Raw genomic sequence first — 20898 nt, 5'->3', positions numbered from 1 at the left:
GATATGGTTCTGATACAAGAGACAAGTGAGGAAAAGAGAGGGTCACTTATGGAGGGGAAATAGCTGGTGTTTGACAGGAGGCCTTTCTAAATCCCACACTCATCCATCATAAGTGGCATTTGTGTACTCTGAAGGCCTGATAATAGCCTTTTGCATTTTCACACTGCGCTTTGCCTTTTGGATTTGATCGGGGAGAGAGGGAATGGATGGAAATAGGTGAGGAGGGTGGAATGGGACACACACACACACACACACACACACACACACATATAGCAGTTTCATTCGTTCTCTTTATTTTCCAGCCCTCATCATCCCGCTCTCACTCCTTCAAGGCTGCTTCTCCTCTCTTCCCTTCTACATTTTAGGAAAATCACTCTGAATTGGAAAAGGGACCCCGGGGCCACAGGCACAGGGTCCATGTTTCTTTTCTTTCTTTCTTTCTTTCTTTCTTTGGATAATTGACTCCCGTTGCCTGGTAATTCATCGCTTGCATATGCCAGCTAATTCATCAGGAGAAGAGAAGCTGCCGACCTCACAACCTTGCAAGCCCCACCAGCCCACACACCCCGATAGCGCACACACACACACACTTCATATCTTAAGAGTTTTCATATCTCACCCCACCACCACCAACACCACCCAATTTTTGCTAAATCGCATATATGCACACAGACAAACACATCACCACCAGGGTGTGAGTTTAGCCCCGTCCGCCTCCTCCACCCGCCCCACAAGAGCCAGCAGCCTGGAATGAGAGGAGGGAGCAAGCGGCAAGTTAGTGGATGGAAAACCTGAGATGATAGATGGGGTGCATTGTGGCATTATGAATGAATTATACCTCCCAAATACCTTGAGCAGCGCAGACTGTCAGCGTGTATCTATACTAATCTGGGAGAAAATATAGCTGTTTCCACATTAAAGGGGGCCGGCAAAGAGCGAGCCACAGAATTAATTGAGCAATCAGGCCATTAGAGGGAAACATCATACTGAGCCGCGTTTCCTGATGTAGCAACATTTATCACTGCTGACCAGAAATCTGCTTTCCAGGCTGTGTTTCTTTCTTTCCTTTTTTTTCCTCCTCTCTTCCTTTCTCTCTCGTTCCCTCTAATGTGGCCCATCTTCAAACAGATTAGGATTATTGTGACAAGACAAAGGTATCTTTTGTCTATTTCCATAGCCGTGTCAGTGGGTGCTGCATTTATCACGGTTGTCACGCAGTCTTAAGGCTTTCAGTTTGCACACCTTGTCCCATTTTTCTCCCAGTGGTGGGTCCATGTTAAATCTGCAAAAAGAAAGTGCACGACTTGGAAATGTCCCCTGATGAATGGTAGGGTGGACTGTCAGGTACAGAGGAGGATTTGTTTGCGTTTTCCTCCCTGTTGAGTTTAGTTTTATGTTTATCAGGTGGATCTTAACAAAATATCGTCCTGTTTTTCTTTCTTTTCTTTTTTCTTTTTTTTTTGCTCCTGAAACGTGCTTGAATATCTCAACTCTGAACATGAGATGTTATGTTATCGGTTGTGAGTGCTCAACAATATTTAAAATACCAGACTAATAATGTACTTTCACTGTTGGAAATTTAATACAGCAGATTTCCAAAATGTTTTTTTCCCATCAAACTAGATTAGATACATATCATTATATTTAACTGTTATATTTAACAATAAATCTCCTATTCTCATATACCATCATCAAATACTTTACGTATCAATGCCGATATTAGAAAACTGTACTAGTGGTTGAAAGTACTTTTTTTACTCTTTTTCCCAGCATTATTTATCTAAAGTTGTGTTTACCGCTGTATATATTTATACACTATGATATCATGTTTATGAGATAGAGCCAAGCACATGAACTAAATTAAATTATAACCTAATTCCAAGGATACTGAACTATTTTCAGTCAGCAGATTTTACTCACGGGTTCAAAGTAGCATAGTGTGAGTTGACCCACTGTCATTTTTACATTTCTGTGCATTTATCTGAAAGGTCTGCATATAATTCACACATAAAACACAGCAGAACATCCAATTTGGAGGACCATTCAATCAAAATACTCAGCTAGTACAGTAATATGAAAAGATACTGTGTTCATCTGTGATAAGGATGATGTAGTCCTGGAAACTTTGAGGTGCTGCCTTGGTGATCCAACATCTGATATCTATCCCCCTCTGCTGGACAAATCTGAGAACTGCACCAAGCCCAGTTCAAGCTGTAGAGTTTTCACTGCTTATGTTGGTGAAATACATATGTAGAATAATTTATACATGTTTTTACCATGACGCACAGTACAGGACACTGACATTTGTTTTGTTTTGTTTTGTTTTTTAAATATGGAAGTCATTTGAGTACATTGAACTTCTTGTCATGTTCCAGATACCAGTTTGATTTTATCAGAGTTTTATGATATGATGTGCTATTTTTTCAGTCTTCTGTTGTCCAATTTTGGTGACCTTGTGCAAAATGTAGTCTCAGTCTTCTGTTTTAAGCTAACAGTAGTTGTCTTCCGCTCCTATAGCCCATCAAGGTTCAACAGAGGTTCAGAGACGCTCTTCTGCATACCTTTGCTGTAACAAGTTTCTGAGTTCCTGTTGCCATTCTCATTTGCCCAAGAGAACTGCTGCTTACAGTTTCTATTTCTCACACTATTCTCTGTAAACTCTTGAGATGGTTTTTGATCTGCTGGGAAAATCCCAGCAGATCAAAAGTTTCTGAGATACTCAGAGCAGCCTGTCCGACACCTACAGACATGTCACATTCAAAGTCACTTAAATAACGTTTCATCCTCATTCTGATGCTCAGGTTGAACTTCAGTATGTTGTCTGGACCATGTCTACAGGACTAAATGCATTGAGTTGTTGCAATATGATTGGCTGATTAGATAGTTATATTAACAAGCAGTTAAACAGGTACACCAAGGCCATTCAACTGCTGTGTATGATATCTGTTGCTTTTGTAGTTGATGATATCACAGGAACACTAACAGAAAATACTTATTTGCCATATTATTGCACCTATTATGAATTTTATCTCGTGCTTTTAAGCATACTGCTACAAAACCATTAAAATATTTAACAATTATCAGTATGACTAAATTACAATTGCTGTGGTCTAAAGATCTGCGGTGATGATGTTGATCTGTGGTTTGACCTCTGACGTACCTTAGCACCAAAAAAGGCTGAAACCAGTATCCAAGTTAGGAGGCAGATATCAGTCATAGATATCAGATATCGTGCTTCGTTCTTGCAGATGGTCTGTATGTGTGGCAGACAGTGATGGAAGAATGACAGATTTCTTCAGTATGAATTATTTATACTTTCTGACCTTCATGGCTTTGAGCCTTTACACTGTAGGTCAGGAAAGCCGATTATTTTTGTACGTTTCTGCAAATAAAACATGTTTCTAGTAGAGCTATGAGATATTTCAAATTTTGGTATTGATCCAAACCAAGTAAATACAGGGTTAGCATTGCCGATACTTTTATTCTATAAAGGCAGCTTATGGGGAGAGCAGTGTGCCATGACTGATGAGATAAATCATTATTTATTGACATATTGTGAACATATTTTAATGACTGCTAAATCACAGTGATTTTTACTTTCTTACATAATGAGCTAATTCAACAAAACACACCTTTCAGCTTTTCATGTATTGTGAAACTGTTCTTGTCTCTGAAGTACTTTGTGTCAGCTTCTGTTGTTTAAATGTAATATAGGCTATAAATAAAATAGACATGACAATCAACACAAAAAGGTTCAGATATTTTTCAACATGCATGTGTGAAAAAATCTCTCTATATATTTATATATGAACTTAGAGAATAGAAACAAAGAACTGATCCTGTCCCTATCACTAGGAACGATCTGATATCAATACAAGCACTGGTATTGATTCTATTGATATTTGAATCGACCCGTCAACTCTAGTTTCTAGTTAAGACTTGTTCATTGGATACACCTGATGTCTTTGTTAAGCAGTAAAGTAGCTTTACCATTTTCTTAATGTGATTAAAAAAAAAAATCCATTGCATCGTTAAATAAAAATAATAGGACAAGAATACATTTTTAAGCTTGATACTCCAAGCAAAACACATTTAACCATAAAGTAATCGTGGACTATGGTATGTTGAGAAATGTGCAGCCTATCCGAGCTGTCACAGAGCCAAGATATTTCCACAGTAATCTTTGTCTGCAGCCACCAAGGGGCAGCATAACACCCCCGACCATCTGCAGAATGGTTTCCTTTAACTTTTTTTTATATTTTCCATGTGTTGTCCAGGAGTAACTTGCCACTTATCACAATGCGACCACTGTTGTTTAAGCTGCCCTGAAGATATAACTGTCCAGGTATCAGTAAGTAAGCTATGTACACACTGGTAGACTGTACCAGTGTTGTGTGTATCCTGTATCCAAGTGTCAGAAAACTGCATAAGCTCTTTATCCTGCTCTTGAGAAACCTGGAAATGCTCAGTGGAGGGAGAGAAACTGGGAAACTGTGGCATGAAGAAGCCATCTGATCATCCGCTGTTTGCACAGAGGTGAGTTACTGAGATGTTGAACAATCAAAACACAAGTGCATACAGGATATAGGATATGAATAGCAGCTTTCTTTTATTAATGTAAAGTCTGTATTCAGGATAACAGGAAAGCCAAGATAAGGCTCAAAAACGAAGAGTGTGCAAGTAGATGCTGGTCAGGAACATTTAAATGAAACTAGGAATAAAAATGCATTCAGGTAAAATAGTTTTATTTATTTAGGAAATAGATTTAAACTACACTAACCAACAACAGACTACAAAATCATACCAAATGACCCTACTTTAAGCAGCTAACACTGCTAATTCTATCCACAAGATACTTTAACTTTAGATACAGACAGGAATGATCTATTGTGTCGTTTAGTGGTGCATTTGGGTAATCTCAGTCTCTCACTGAATGTGCTCCTGTGACTGCCCAGCATATCATGGAGGGTGTTATTATGTTATGTCTTTACATTATATTCAGCTTTATTCAGGGGCTAATGGTTTTACTGGGACAGAAAAGAGAAGACTTCCAAATATACTAACTTTTAGAATTAGAAGTATTTATACAGCACTGTTCACAGACATAAAACTCACAAAGCGCTGTTAATGACAATTAAAACACAAATATTAGAACCATGTTAAAACAGAATAAAAATTAAAATTAAAAAACTTAAATAACAAAGGAAAATTACAACAGAAGGCCCGATTAAACAGAAAGGTTTAGCCTACACTGTAAAGTCTAATTAGTTCCCAGAACTTTAAAAAAAAAATTACGCAAACTCATTTCCTGAAAAAAACTAAGTAAAGCATACTTAAGACTAAGTTAAGACAACTTATTTATTGTGAGTATACATTACTAAGATTAACTTGATTTTTCTGAGTGTGCAATACTTAATGTTTATCCACTGACATAAACATTTCTTAATGGGTTAACTTAATCACATTACGTTTTGTCATCCTTGAGCTTAAGCAATTTCTAGTGCAACACTTAATCAATATAAACACAGTATGTAAGTATGATTACAAAATAATTAAAAACATTTCTTTTGATGCAATTAAAAATCACCCCAACTTTTATTTTCAGATGCGATAAAGTATATCAGCCAATATGCTGGACACTGTTCTAGTGAACAGAAGCCTCCCATAAATTTGTACTGCAAGTTACATCATTGATATAATCAGTATAAAATGTATTTATTGTTCAGCAACAAGTGTAGTCTCAAGGAGGCTCAAACAGTGTATCTGTTTTGTATTCAAATCCAGAAGCCTGGTATGTTGTAATATTTTTAAGGTTGTTTTAGGCATTACTGCCTGAATGACTATCATGGATTTAGGTGATCCAAATGTAAGTGCAGCAGAAAGTCTTTAACATTGCCGCAACTTCCCTTAATTTTAGTAGCAGTGGATGTGGTTTGGAGAGGCAATAACCTTCAATCTGCAGGTGACCATCCTCACTGACCGCACCATCTATGAAGGAGAGCTCATCTCTCCTGCTGCAAGGAAACAATTATATTCTTTAGAACACCAACTTATATTTGCTCTTCTTAAAACATTTTTATACATTTGCTATAAAACAGACCTCAAGATAGACAATCAAGCTACATTATTACAAAAACTGTACATGTGATATAAACAATTATGTCATCCACCCATCCATTTTCTTCCACTTATCGGCAGCCGGGTCACAGGGGCAGCAGGGCCTCCTGCTGGTAGTACATGCCGGGAACATCTCACCTGGGAGACGCCTAAGAGGCATCCTACTCAGAAGCCTGAACCACCTCAACTGGCTCATTTTGATGAGCAGCAGCTCTAGTCTGAGCCCCTCTTGAATGATTGAACTTGTCACCCTCTCTCTACGGGAGAGGCCAGCCACCCTTTGGAGAAAGCTCATTTATGCTGCTTGTATCCACGATCTTGTTCTTTCAGTCACTACCCAAAGCTTGTGACCATAGGTGTCGGTAGGGACATGGATCAACCAGTAAATTCTTTCATCACCACGACGGACTGGTACAGCATCCACATGACTGCAGCTGTGGCCACAATCCATCTGTCAATCTCTTGTTCCCCTCTCCGCTCACTTGTGAACAAGAGCCTGAGATACCTAAACTCCTCCACCTGGAGCAGCAACGATGCTCCACCTGAGGATCATTGCTGCTCCTAAATTTCAACATGATTAATATAAATGACACTCAATATTACAAATATATTGAAAAACCAATGGAAATGCTAAATTATTTTATTTTCAACTATAATACCAACCCAGAATTTAAACATTTAACAGGATATTAATTTGGTTTATAGATGTCTTAAATTTGGCTTTGACTTTCACAACAAAACTTGTATCTGAATACAATTTTTAATAATATAAATACTACTGTTGTTGGTTTGGAAAAGCGATGTAAAGGTGAGCTTAGCTACTACTAGCTTACTACATTTAACTACATTTAACCAACCAAAGTTTCTCTGTAATGGCATTTTAAATAATAGTGGTCATAGTAAAGTTACACTGACAATCATCTCTTTCCCATTTACAATTAGTGCAAAATGCTGCAGCCAGATTACTGACTGGAACGAAAAAGAGAGATCTGTGTTAGGAGCCATATTTGTGTGTAAAGCCTTTAAAAAGTCTTGCAACTGTATATGTGGTATGCTGTGGCCATATATTCCCTCAAGACCATTAAGGTCTGCTTCTCAGTCACTTCTGATCATCCCGTGGTCATAGCTTATTTCAAAACTCTGAAATGACATCACTTCTCTGTCAAGCTTTAGGAAAAACTGATGTCTGGAACTGTGATTGGAGGATTGGTTGCTTTTAGGTTATTTCAAGTAAACATTGTGAAAGTGTCTGGCATAAACCCGTTTATTTTATACTATTTTTTTTATACTGTTTTATACTATTTTGTTTTACTGTAAAGCACTTTAGTTTTTGCTTTAGAAAAATGAATTACCTACTTAGTTTTAAACTGCTGTAATATCTCAAATATTGGGAAAATATCAAATATTGGGAAAATTGTAGGTTTCCAAATCTTATTTATTCTATTCTATTATTTTATTTTATTTTATTTTATTTTATTTTATTTTATTTTATTTTATTTTTTCATATTCTTACTTTAGAATCAAAGCTTAAATCTAAATGAAACAGAAAGGGATGGGCAGTGTTGTTTTGTGAAGGAACCGTTGCTTTAGTAGCTCAGGTGATGTAAGTGGGTCACGAGAGTCAGCTTGCCTCCACTCGCTGGTCTTTCTCGCGCCAGTCCTTTTTAGATCTCGCGCGCGGTTTCGGTGTGTTTTCGCACGCTCTACTGTCGACCAATCAGAGGGCAGCTTTCCTAAGCAGCGTCCCGTTGCCATGCAGTTGTCCTGAGGTCCGCTGTGTCCTGTGCGGGAGTGAGGGTGAGTTCTGCAGCTCATTTTTCACACTTTATTTCATTAAACACTCGCTTTCAGTGATGAAGTTTCAAACTTGGCGTGCTGTTTCGTCTTAGGCTGCTCTAACGTTGCTTTACGTCATTGTATCATCATAAAATCATACCTGTGTTGGACAAGGTTTGGCTTCAGTAGTGGGTCACCGGCAACATTAAGGCTAAAGCTTTGTGCATACATGCATACATACATAGCTGCAGCCAGGTTAGTGAGTGAATGTGAGTGAACAGTAGTTTTGTGTAACTGTTGGAGGTCAGCAGACAGCTGTAGTTGCGGTAGTAACCCGACAGGAGACAGACACGCCTGCTGTCCTGTGTGTCCAATCCCACAGCAGGAGAATTAGCATACCACCAATGGTAAGAGTCGGGCTTTCTCTCGGACTCTTATAATGTGAAGTTGCCAGATTTATCTCTCAGTTGCAGCACAGTGGAGTAAAGATAAAAAATTGTGTCAAGTCGAGAAGACACTAGGATACCTCACCAGCATTGTACTGTTTGCGCTAAAGGTGGATTTGGATTTTATGTACAACATGACATTTGAGGAACTAAGTGGGGATTACTCTCAGGAAAGGTAAATAATTTTGATTATTCGTATTTTAAAACTTCCTGTGGTTTATGTGCAGCTAATCGCATGCATTAATTAGATAAGTGCACGATAAAGATAAATCCAGGTTTGTGGGGGATTTTGCCTGTAGCTGCTGTGTGGACGGTGTGTTTCTCAACGAGCTGTCGGTGCTACAGTCCGGTGTTTTTTCAGTTAACCGCTCCGGTCGCGAGCCCCGGTCTCTACTTAGCTAACGTAGCTGCTGCTGTCTGCTTTTAGGTGACCGAAAAACACCAGACTTCTCACAGGAGAGCTAATTAAAGCTAGTCAAAGGGACTCAAACCGCAAAACTGACAAGAGTTAGCTTGTTTTGTTTTGTTTTGTTCTTTGTTTTTAGTGTGGTTAAACAAACTTTGCACGGCTGTCAGTTGTGCTCGAAGTCAGGGAATACCGGCTGGTTAGCTAGGAGTCCGGTTAGCTAACGCTACCCAGACGGAGTACGGTGGGAAGTTTTTCGTGTGTTTGCGTGTGTGTTAAAACTGCTGTTGCAACGTTTATTAAAGTCAAATTGTGTTGCAGAATGGACACGGTGGCCAAGGCTTTGGAGGAAGTCCTCACCTCTGCGCTGCCACAGGGAGGCATTACAGTCGGCGTCTACGAGGCTGCCAAGTCGCTCAATGTGTAAGTGCAACGTAGCTGTCCTGAAGTTTGCAACAAGTTGCCCCTGTGTGGAAGCAACCCATGCAACATGAACATGCATGAGCTCATAGACTAACAGCGCCTCTCTCTCTCTTTCCCACAGAGACCCTGATAATGTCGTTCTGTGCGTCCTGGCTGCAGATGAAGAGGACGTTAAAGACGTGGCCCTGCAGATCCACTTTACTCTCATTCAGGCTTTTTGCTGCGAGAATGACATCAACATCCTGAAAGTCAACAACACCAGGCGCCTGGCACAAATATTGGGTGGTGGGGGAGGTGGAAAGCAGAGCGGGGGCGAACCTTTGGACCTACACTGTGTCCTTGTCACTGTAAGTGTCTCTTCCTCTATCTATGTGGGTTTATAGCTAAAAGCATAAGATTTTGTGCACATGCCTGAAACTCTTACTCACATGGGGAACTTGTCAGTACTTGTTCTTGTGAATTTAGTAAACATGAATATGACTCCTCCCTCATGACTTCTGAGGAATCACGGTGGAGGAAAATACCTTGAATCTACCAGCACATACAGGAACTATCTGTATCTTGAAGTAAACAGATGAACAGGCATTTACATACTTTCGTTTATATATATATTTTTAGAGCCCACATTCTACATCATGGAAGGACCCAGCTCTGAGCAAACTGAGCAGATTCTGCAGAGAGAGCCGCTGCATGGACCAGTGGGTACCCATCATCAACTTGCCTGAACGATGAACTTTAACCAGCAACAAAAATGTGTCCAGAGACGAATTTTATCTGCACACAAAGAGAGGCGTGAACCCTGATGGACACAGATTACCATCCATAGATCAAATTCCAAAGCACTGCTGATTTGGGGGGGAAGAAAATTCCTGGAAGAAAAGAGGGGAAAAAAAAAAACCTTTCTGTCTGTATGAGATGATGTATTTAAAGGATGAGGAGGAAAAAAAAGCAGGGGGTTGGATTTTCACAGGACTGTTTGGAGTTGCATCTGTCAGCCTTGGCAGTCGAGATGAGATGGCGAGGCTCTTGTATCATCACAAGGTGGAAATGGCGTGCTTTTTTTCTTTTCTTTTCTTTCCTTTAAATGTGACACTGGCTGGACACAGTACAGACGGATACTATCATGTGTTTGTTTGGTAAAGGCCTCTGTGACGGAGAAGTCGGAAAAGTGTGGGGAAACCAGAACGTGGAGCCGTTGAGTGGACCAAGGCCTCGGCCTCTCTCTGCAGAAACAAAGCACTCGTTGAAACACTGGACCTACTGCAGTTTCACTTGTTTGATTAAAAACTGTTAATGTTCACTTTGCTGTTGTAATAATTTATATTTTAAAAAAGAGAGAAAAAAAGGGAAGGGCTACACATCCAGTGAAGACATTCTGTGTATCTAGTGTTTCTAATACCAGCTGGCTTCTTGCCACAAGTGAAATAGTTCCTTTGTTACAATTTAAATTATTTCTAATTATATTTAAGTGTATTTATGTTTCTTTTTTATATATATCTATATAAAATATTTGTAATATCTGAATACGAGACACTTATCTGTATTTGTGTCAATAAAAGTATTTTGTTTTTGGAACAAGAACGGCGTTTGTTGATCTCCTTTGCATTTCTGGAAATTTTAGCAAAGCCCAGCTGAAATGGGACCTTTAGCAAGTGGATCACATGTGGATCACAGGGGTCATGTTGGCCTCAGTGCCATCTCTGAGCTAAAGAGAACAATAATCCTCGCAGCTCTCTCTGCTCCAGCTTCTGCCTCTGTCAGCAGGACCTTGCTCATTCATCCAAACAGGTTCCCGTTTCACCAATACTCTGATTTGTTGTTGGCAGTTTGCATTTTCACTAGCTGACTTCCTAATCAGGTGAGGCGGGGCAGCGGGGGGGGATCACATGCCACACCATTTTAAAAAATTAAATAAAATATTGAGAACTACTGCAGGTCTCTTGAGGGTTTGCTCAAAATATGCTGGCTTCTCCCCTCAGGACCAATATTGTGCAGAGTCCTTACTGGAATACAGGAGTGGAAAAAAACTTGGAGCGTATTCTAAACAAGGTTTGGCACGCAACCTTGTGCAAGATGATCTGGAGCGCTCCGCCACCCCCTCACCCTCCACCCTTTCCCTTCCCAGCTATGTCACATGCAGGTGATCTCTCTGGAGTTGAGTTTCGATGATGTCACAGGGCTGGAGTGAGGCAGGCAATCCCCTTCTGAAAGTGCACAGTCATGATCACGAGAAGGGCAGTAGCCTGTCCTTCAGTTGCACAATCCAACTGGCTCTGTGTGAATTATTTACTGCTGCTCAACTGGACTGGCTTGCTTCTCTGCCGTCAGAGTGAATTTACTAGTTTTTTGCCAGTTTGGTGGGTTTTGTGCTCTGCTTAAATCTCACAGTTTGAGCTGCATATAGCAGAGGGCTGGACTTCAAAACAAAACCCAGTGCCTCAGTAATGTTTCAGCTGGTCTCTGTTTTTACTACATCACCCAGAAGCCTCCACTGCACTCAGAAATGCTTAAACACTTAAAGCCACTCCTAAGTGGTACCTAAATCACAATGTTCCCCTGCCCTAGAAAATTTCCCACAGGCCCTGTGGTTTTACAGTTTCAGCTAGCACCGTGTGAAAGGTCGCCCGGCTTGTGACTGCAGGGAGTGACGCTGGCTGATGTAACGTGGCATCTCTGTGATGGAAAGGGAAAGGTTATTTTAAGATGTGAGCAGCGGAGGGCTGATGTAAGCTCTGTAATACCACTTTTGACTTCCTTTGAAGTTTATGCTGGATGTTTTTCCCTTTTCGTGATCGGCACCTGGTGGTCATGTGCTACTGCAGGGAAAAGTTCACTGTTGTTTAAACACAGAGCAAAGTTCAGTTAGCTGCCGAGTCACTCTGAACCTCGAATATTTGGCTTGTGCTGATGTAACCTAACATCCTGAGGCAGTAATATAATGAATTGAGATCTGAACATGCTGTGCCCTGCCAAGATCAATTATCATTTTAATAGGTGCATCTAGCCAAAAATCAGTGCAGTTTAACCCAGACTTAGAGGGGGGTTGGTTCTACTTTATGGCCATGTAAGGCTGTTTGATTAGGCTGCGTTATACTGAGATGCTCTCCTAATGGCAAACAAATTATATCAACAAGAGGAATGTAATTAATGGACACACCTGTCACAACAATACATATCAGCTGCACAACCGTATGAATATGACCCGTGACACACTTATCAGCACTGTTTAAACATTGCAGGGATGTTGCACAAGACTTGATTTACTCCAGCCAGGAAAGTGCTGTCCTGCTCTAAGGATTTTGCTTCACAGGGGGACGGCCATCTCCTCGAGATGAAGTGTCAGAATATAGATAGGCATGGACGATTACACCCTAAGGTATTTAGGAGTTGGTTCACTAACTGTGTGGGCTGGTGGAGTTTTTAAGCTGGTGGGTGCATGACAGCCAGAGCAAGAAGTGAATCGGAAAAATGAGGTCACGTCTATGGAAATGATAAATATTGATAAGGTACATTTCACCAGTCGCACCTGTCCATGCTCGTTTGGAGTTTCCCTTATGTTTCATGAGCTCAGCTATAGGCAGTGGTGGAAACTTACATGACAGTCCCAGTTACATCAGCATTTTTAAATGTGGTTTTCAAAATAAAAGCCTCAGAGAGCGAGAAATTTAACAGATGCTTTGAAGGCTGATTTATTTTCAAAATAAAAGCCTTCTATTTCAGTTTTCCAATGTTTTGTTATATAACTTTAAACGCCATCTCAATCCAGCTTTTTTTAGCTACAAAACTGTGCAACTGTTATAGTAGGAACAACCCCACCATGATATTTCCAGAAATTGCATACTCTAAATCACTAAAACTAATAGATCACATCACGAGTTTCAGCATCATCATTTTTATTGTCACATGGGGCCCTCATGAAAGTTCCTGCAGAGTTTTACACAGCTTTGGTGTCAGTGTGCCGAATCATACTGACTGAGAATGCCTATTAGCTTATGAGGGCATGCAGGGCCTTTAATCATGTTTGTATATTCTAATCTTATCATTGTTAAAGAAACTGAAGCTGTTACTTAAATGAAGATTAGAAGTTTCTGAAATGTTCCAAAGTAGGAGTGTGATAACACGAATAATAAATTGACTGAAATTTGACATACAGGCAGCACTAGCATGAAAGTACTCTATTATTTGCAGCACTGTTTATGGGTGAGTTGTGCATTACATATTGTAACTCAAACAGGAAAAGTACAGGTTAGCTGGCAATGGAGAGATAAACATGCAGCTGGGACTACCAGAGGAACTGAGGTGCAACTGCACTCCACACCCTCCATCATCCATCCTCACCCTGCCCTTCCTCTCCCACACATCAGCACATTCCTACACACTGACACTGTAACTGCCAGGACAGACTTTCATAGTGGGGCACATGGTCAGTGAGCTACCCTGCCAGCCGCTGCCCCCCCCACTCCCGATTCTCACATTGCTGCACAATGACAAACTGGGACTGCTGCAGTGGCCTTCAGGGGCATTCATGCCTACAGATGTCTGTAAAACATCTTTAATGGATGCTTTTACATGCCACCCCACCAAGTTTTTAATCTTATCAGGGCCTGTTTTTATTTGTCATATGTGTAATGTTACAATGGCAGATGCTAGTTGTAATAAGGTCAGGCGTCAGAGTCCATTGGTCATCTCAAGCACACAACCCTGGCTGTAAGTACATAAGCCTCTGCCACCTTCTGTTTGTTTTGTTTGTAAGGGCCAGCCAATCAGAGGAAAGCCCACTAAATTTTTTTTTTGTAAAAAAAAAAAAAGCACTATTTTCAGCTGCAAATCTGCAAAGGTACTCTAGTAGAGTCCGTTAATAAAAACATGGAGCTAGAAATGAGAACAGGTCCCCTCTAAAGTTTCCATTACAAGTCTCTATTTTTAATAGTCTGTAACGATGCTCATGTTTCCTGCAGTGACATTTGATCTCTGAGGGACGAGCACCGTGAGAAAACAAGAGTTTCGCCTGTGTAGCTTTTGAACAATAAATAATAGGTGACATTGATTTTTTTTTTTTTTCCATCACTACGTGGCTGTATGTGTGAGAACTGTCACATCCAGCACTGTATTTCTGCAGTTGTTACAATAGCTGACAATATGCCGTTCCTGTATGATCTTCCCATTGTGTGGAGCAGAAAACGTAAAAAGCTCTGTACCCACCAGCTGCCATGAAACAAGGTCAGAGAGACCCAAGAGGCCACCAGCAGAGAAGGAAAACAGACTCTCAGGCTAAGCAGGCTGTGTCCCAAAATAGTTACTATCCAAGAGTGGTGGAAATCAGAGTGTTGCACTTTCGATATTTAGCTTTGCACACGGTTTTTAAACTGCCCTGGTGAGAGGCCCGAGGTCTCTTCTCTCCCAAGTAAGAAATACATACATGTCTAATGAGAGGAAGTAGCCCCAGATAACACTATGGACATGAGAGGCCAGCATCGGGATTCTATTCTGCATAAATCTCAGCATGGATAGTAGCAAGGCTATGCAGCACAGCACGTTTTTATTGAGATATTAGTACAGTATTGGACTGTAGGAATGCTTCACTTTATTAATTTCAGTTAAGTCTTCATACAAATGTTGGAATATTAATAAAGACAGTTATCAAAATGCAGATTTTGACAATTAAATTAATCTATAAATGGTACAATAAGGCTGTTACAGAGTCACTGTGAATGGACAGAAAGTAGGACATGGCAGTGGTCATCTGAATTTTTTCCTTAGGAGGCATACAGGACTCGTTTATTGCAAGTAAGAAGAACTGACAGCTTAGACAAAAATCATAAAAAATAACAATACCATTGATAGTAACACTAGATCTTGCTGATTTGAAGACCTGAAAGTACCCTTTGGAGAAGGCAACAATACCAAAACTGCTGAAAAGCGGAGCACCTGGTAAGTGAAACACGATTTTAACAAGTTCTGCTCGTGACATGTAGACAAAACCCGATGGCACAATATTGTTACAAATCACTTTCATCCCACAGATAAAAATTGATAGAAACATCTTTAAAGAAAGTACTCCCAAGTTAGAATGTTCTTCATCATACAAGGCAAACATAAGTAAGGCTTTAGAGTGAAGAAGATTTGAATTAATACTATATATTCTGTCTTTTTTTTTTTTTTTGTAAAATTCACCATAGCAGATATTTTTCTCCCAGCAAATCACAACATACAGCACATGTCAGACCGACACCCTCATCCCCACAAACACAAAAGTGAAAAACTAGAGCAGTTTTAAGAGAGTGGTTTAAAAAAATAAAATAAAATAAAATAAATCAATGCACACACATTACGCCCACATGGTGCCAAAATGCTTAAAGATAATGATGTGCACGTTCACATGACTAAGACACTTGTGATGAGCGAGCAGGCAGGGCTGACACTGAGTAAAGATCACTAGCACGTTTTGTTGTGAGAATCCTAAAAATAATGTACCGCAGAAAGTTTTCACAAAGGACGGTTAAAACAGTCGAATTCAGACACCATTAAAAATATTTTTAAAATGCAGTGTCATTGGTTTTCTTGGTCCCGAGGTTTTATTACACAGTGTTGCTTCATGTAAATCTGAATCTGAGCACTGATCGTCTTCGACCAAAGGTGTTTATATGGAATGAATATCAACATGACGGTTCATTGAATCAGCTAAAGGAAACACTATACAAGGTAATTATACTGCAAGGAGATTTTACACTATCAGATTACAGCTGTAGTACCAGAGAGGAACAGAGTGAACTGAGCTGGATGCAGATTATGCAGAAGCAGCTGGGGGCTGCTGCAGCTGGGATGGGTTGTAAAATACTTTGCGTTACTGGAATTTAACACTAAGTGTTACTGCTCCAATCCAAAATACATCACGGTAACATCTGAGCAGAACCCGCCCCTGAATTTAGTGATCCAAACCGTACAATACTCGTGGCACCTCTTTCTGAAGCTTTCACTGTTCTCCTTGGATGACACACTTTAAAGGGCAGGAGGGACACTTTGGCTGCATGAACCCATTTAAGGCAAACCAGGGAGATGAATAACAGTCACTGCCCACCAGGTATGACGCTGTTCACATATCAGGAAAGACCAAAATCCATCACTGAGGATTGCAAGTGCTGTTGGGACATTTCGACAAGGATATCTGCTTTGATATTACGTACTTGGAGGCAAAGTTTTGTTAGTGGTTAGAGCTCAAACTGAAGAATGGGTCAATATTTTCAGTGAATAATACAGGGCTGCTGGAACAGGCTTCTGGTTTCTGAACACATGGTAATGATGCGATCCCAGTCCACTCCTCCAATTTCTCCCAACACAAAACAAATACAGGAACATTAATAAGCCAAAACAAACAAACAAACAAAAGAAAAAAAAAAAAACAGATAAAGGCTAGGTGACATCCACTACAATATAGTGCAGGGTTTTTTTTCCTTGAAGGGGTTGTCTGAAGCAGGGATGCCCGTAAGGAGAGGGTCATTTCTGGCGTGTTCGGTGCAGTAGTTCATAAGGTCTGCAGAGGCCTTGGATACCTGTGGAAACAATAAAAAATAAATAAATCAATAAACCAACACATATGAATGGAGAAAGCTTTTAATGGATGTCTTTGTTGCAATGCGTAAGCACACAAAGTCAATCCATTTGTAAACACAACACATATTTATGTACTGCTCAACAATTATATGTTCAAAAGCTTTGAATCTTTAGCCTGGTTTTAGAGTGCTGCATCACATCTATTTGAGATGAACATGTGAAATAAGGATATCCTTAAAAACTCTAAGCACCACTGTATCTAAACATGTGACCATCGTGTCTGTCTCTGCCAGGTTTGATGGAGTTAAGACTCTGAAAAAAGAATACAAATTACTAAACAAATTATGGTCACGACAGGCCACAAAGTGCCTCAAATTCATGAGTTATCTTCCAATGCTACTGCTTGTGTAGAAGCAAGAACTTTTAAGAGAAGCAGTCATGTGATTGGCTGGATAATCCCATGTACACACCTCACATTTGACCAAAAACAAGAATTTTTCCCCACACTCCATTGATATGTTATTCTGCAGAACTTAAACGTTTTTGTAATGTGTATTTTATTTGTTAAGGTATCGCGTAACATTGAACATGAGCAATTCACTACACTTTGAGCCATTAATTCAATTTTATTTTATTTATATAGTGACAAATCATATGTAAAGAGAACATTACACCCCCCCAGAGCAAGCACCCCTGAAGCATATGTTGTGGAGAGGTGGCTTGAAGGAGGCACTGTACCTTTATCCTCTCAATGCTCGCCTCTATTCTCAGCTGGTTCACTGTCCGTCGGGCGTGGGTGATGTTATTGGAAGGGTGAAGCTTTGAAGACATCCTGGGCGATGCAACACTGCAAGGAAGAATGGAAGAGGACTGGATGAGGAGGAAGAAATAGAAAAAGAATGCAAATATGTTTGTGGCAAGATCGCACTGATGTAAGAGGCCAATAAAATCTAGTTTTGTTTTCAGTTCCTGCACTTCTATCGAAATGATGATTCCAGTCACTTGGCACTGAACGTGTCTCAGGTGTTCATCACAAGCTATTAAATGATTTGACCTTATGTAATGCAGGTAATGTGTTGCATACCAACAGCTCTATAGTACACAGACAGGCCAAACATCCACATTTCCTTTGAAATATGCAAATTCTTTTTGTTTTGCCAGTGCATACTTGCAGCAAAAGTGTGTGAGCTGCACACACTCTGCTAACTAAGACAGTTAATGAAGATCAGAAAATGCATGCTGTGTGTGTTTGCACCAAAGGCTACAAGGAGTTCACAGAGTTTTTCTGATAATCATTAACACACAGAGCGAACAAGCCCGGACATAATTCGCAATCCAGCTCCGATGTCACTCTTGTGCTCTCTTGCTTCCTTTTATTGCCACGTGTCTGTGTTTCCCACAAAAACAGACTTATTTCCTGTAACATCTTTGCATAACACACAAATGCCTTCTTGTGACACACCTTGCTTTGACCAAAACCTTTCTCAGCAGAGAACAGGAAGCCTAAAGTACAGCTTCTCAGAAGTTTGTGTCGAAACTTTATGCAAACTGTGACATTTAATTTAAATTAACAAACAGTGTGCCTGAAACATATAAATCAGTCCACCTGTATGCAGTTACAAAAAGGCAATGCTTTTTCATTCAGGCCTTTTAAAAGTTGCCTTAGAGCGTATTTTTGGTTTTTATACTCTAGTTTTAGCTAAATACCTACAGGGCTCTATTTTCTGCTTTGCAGAGATACCCTGATGTTAAAGCACAATCTTTACTGATTTAGAAACATGCAACCAGAAAAATACAAACAAGTATATTATTATTACTATTACTACTTTGTTTATGTTTTGGTGCACAAATGCTCCAATTACTGCATCCGCTCTGAATGGGCACAGGATTGTGTAATGAGGCCTCGGTCACAGTAACTGGAAATGATACAGGAAGGTGCTGTAAACGAGACACACATGAACTTGCAACAGCCACAGACAGTCCTAAAGCCAGTTTTAGTCCAATGCAAACATATTGTAGAAAATGTTTATTTTGTTAGACCCTGTCTGCAGGATGTAGTCAGTCCAGACAGCGTCTGATGCTGTAGCCAAATCACACTGCTTTTCATTTCAAGAACAAAGAGCGAGGGAGGAATAAAGACAAAAAACGGAAACGTGAAGGGACGGAAGAGTTCTCCTGGGAAGTGCCTGATTGGAGTTTTATTTCCATCCAATGACAAGTAAAGACTTCAAAAAGAGTGAGTTCGAGTGATGACTCAAAGTGCTGAAATGTTATTGATATCTTGTGAGACATCAAAGAGCCTTGCGTCACAGTCTGAGAGGGTAGAGACATCCTCATCTTCCTCATAAAGGCGAACCACCAAAAGGTGAAGAGGACAAAAAAATCCTTTTATCTAAACATGCTGAGTCAAAGTCTTTTTTTTTTTCTTCTTTTCAATGTGTGGAGGAATTTTGTGCAAGGGACATGCCCAGGCTTAGATTTTTTTTTCTTTTATTATTATACTGAAAGAAGCAAAGATTTTTCTTCAGGGATTTTGAACCTCACTTCTTGACCCTAAAAATCTCCGCAGGTATAAAGTTTCAGACTGCACTTTTACTTCACCTGCTCCAGATGGGCTAGCATTTTCCTGCTTCCAGATAAAATATTCTGGTATCTTGGCACTATCAAGCAAAACCGATTGTATAGTGCAATATGCAAACACAGTCCAACAACTGCTGATCAAGTACTACAAAGGAATACTGCGATAGCATGAGAAATGCAAACAAGCTTCACACGGCAGGTCTGAAGTCAAAAAAAAAAAAACTTGGGCTGGTCCTTTCTCTCAAAATCTCTTCCTGCAGAGAGGCTAATCATCCATGTCTTGAGTTAAAGACTGCTATTTCAGGTTCAGCAGCAATTACACATTCTGCAAAAGAGAATAAAAGGGCTCTTAATCACAGATCAGAGGTGCAAGTCAAACCAAAACAGATTTAAAAAGGTACCACGTTTTATTTTGCTGCCAGCGTGATTCAGACAAATTAATTTAAAGGGTTTAAAGGGAGATTTATTCTGAAATTTTACCAAGTTTTTCTCTTTTCTGTATAAATTATGCTGTGCTGTGTTAAGTGATCGTAACTTCTCACTTTTCTATGTGCACATTGTGTCTTAAATAAGAAAACTTCCATCGTTCTGCTCACAAGTATGCAGTCATTCAGGTGTGTTTTAAAGATATTTCCAGGATTGGACGTTCTAGCTAATTCACCCCAAAATCAGAAGAACTGCAAACAACCCAAGAGCTAAGTCTCAAATTCCATAGTCTATGTCTCAACACACCATAAGACTTCTAAATGATGTCCTTTCGACATACAGAGTAGAGATCCTTGGCCATAATGTTTGGCCATAATGCATGCTGTGTTTGGTGAAAACCATCAGGACAAACAACTCCTCCCAGCTGTCAAGCACGGTGGTGGAGGCATAATGATTTGTGCTTGTTTTGCAGCCACAGATCTTGGGCACCTTGAGGTCGACCATGAACTCCTCTGTCCATCAAAGTATTTTACAGAAAAATATGCATTTCGACACAAAAGGATATCTGTGTAGCTTTTCAGTCATCCAAGTCATGGTAATCTAAGGAGCTTGGAAAGAAAAGAACAGTTCCTTAGAGCTTCTTCAGAACTGAAGAAGCTTCTCAGATGAAAGGTGGAATGTCTTCAAGAAACTTAAAGAAGTCCAGTTGCTTTTCTTTTCAAGCTTCAAGATTACACAAAAGGATACAAAAAGAACAATTATACAATTTTTCTGTAATGTTATATCTGTCTCATAGAAAAGATAGCACCTAGATTTGTTGGCCTAATGAAAGATGTCGACTATAAAAATGTGTTGACGCAGAATTTTATTGTCGACACATCATATCATGTAAATGTGTTTTTGTAACTGCAATACACTGCAGGAAACTAAGCGGGCAACTATGCGCCTATATTGTCTGCCGAGGGTGCACTCAATGCTAACGAAGAAGAACGTGGCACAAACAGCAAAACAGGAGGACTGAAGAAAATGGAAATGGAGATTTAAAAAATTTGGAAGCACTGAGAAAGTAACAAAGTAACATACAAAAAGTAAAGTTAAATGCAGACTGTGCAAAGTGTAGCTTTGCTTCCACAACAGCACTGCTGCAGCGCATGAGCATTTAAAATGGCAGCA

The 20898-nt window shown here is 39.9% G+C and overlaps 2 protein-coding genes across 4 annotated transcripts in view; one reads left to right on the top strand and one right to left on the bottom strand.

The window, feature by feature from the left end:
• The first annotated feature begins 7813 nt into the window (after window positions 1-7813).
• On the top strand, window positions 7814-10749 carry gadd45aa (growth arrest and DNA-damage-inducible, alpha, a). Of its 3 annotated transcripts, none has more exons than XM_031732305.2 (4): window positions 7814-7914; window positions 9067-9168; window positions 9290-9515; window positions 9787-10749. In XM_031732305.2, exons 2-4 carry the CDS (start codon window positions 9068-9070, stop codon window positions 9898-9900), a joined length of 441 nt encoding a protein of 146 aa, XP_031588165.1. In that variant the 5' UTR covers window positions 7814-7914; window position 9067; the 3' UTR covers window positions 9901-10749. The 3 variants fall into 3 exon arrangements, with proteins under 3 accessions (XP_031588165.1, XP_031588157.1, XP_031588175.1); XM_031732297.2 differs by lacking the exon at window positions 7814-7914 and adding an exon at window positions 8350-8514; XM_031732315.2 differs by lacking the exon at window positions 7814-7914 and adding an exon at window positions 8752-8989.
• A 3939-nt stretch (window positions 10750-14688) lies between these two features.
• The window catches only part of gng12a (guanine nucleotide binding protein (G protein), gamma 12a), a 31011-nt gene continuing 24801 nt past the window's right edge, over window positions 14689-20898 (bottom strand). The window contains exons 2-3 of the mRNA XM_031732291.2: window positions 17458-17566; window positions 14689-16718 (exon numbers count right to left, since the gene is read on the bottom strand). Coding sequence (XP_031588151.1) covers window positions 16593-16718; window positions 17458-17550 — 219 coding nt within the window. The 5' untranslated portion in view covers window positions 17551-17566 and the 3' untranslated portion in view covers window positions 14689-16592. The remainder of the gene's footprint in view (window positions 16719-17457; window positions 17567-20898) is intronic.

This window comes from Oreochromis aureus, linkage group 18 (genome assembly GCF_013358895.1).
Source record: "Oreochromis aureus strain Israel breed Guangdong linkage group 18, ZZ_aureus, whole genome shotgun sequence".
In the NCBI taxonomy this organism is placed as follows: domain Eukaryota; kingdom Metazoa; phylum Chordata; class Actinopteri; order Cichliformes; family Cichlidae; genus Oreochromis; species Oreochromis aureus.
The sequence above is the reverse complement of the archived record's forward strand: the minus strand, read 5'-3'. Positions and strand labels throughout refer to the sequence as shown.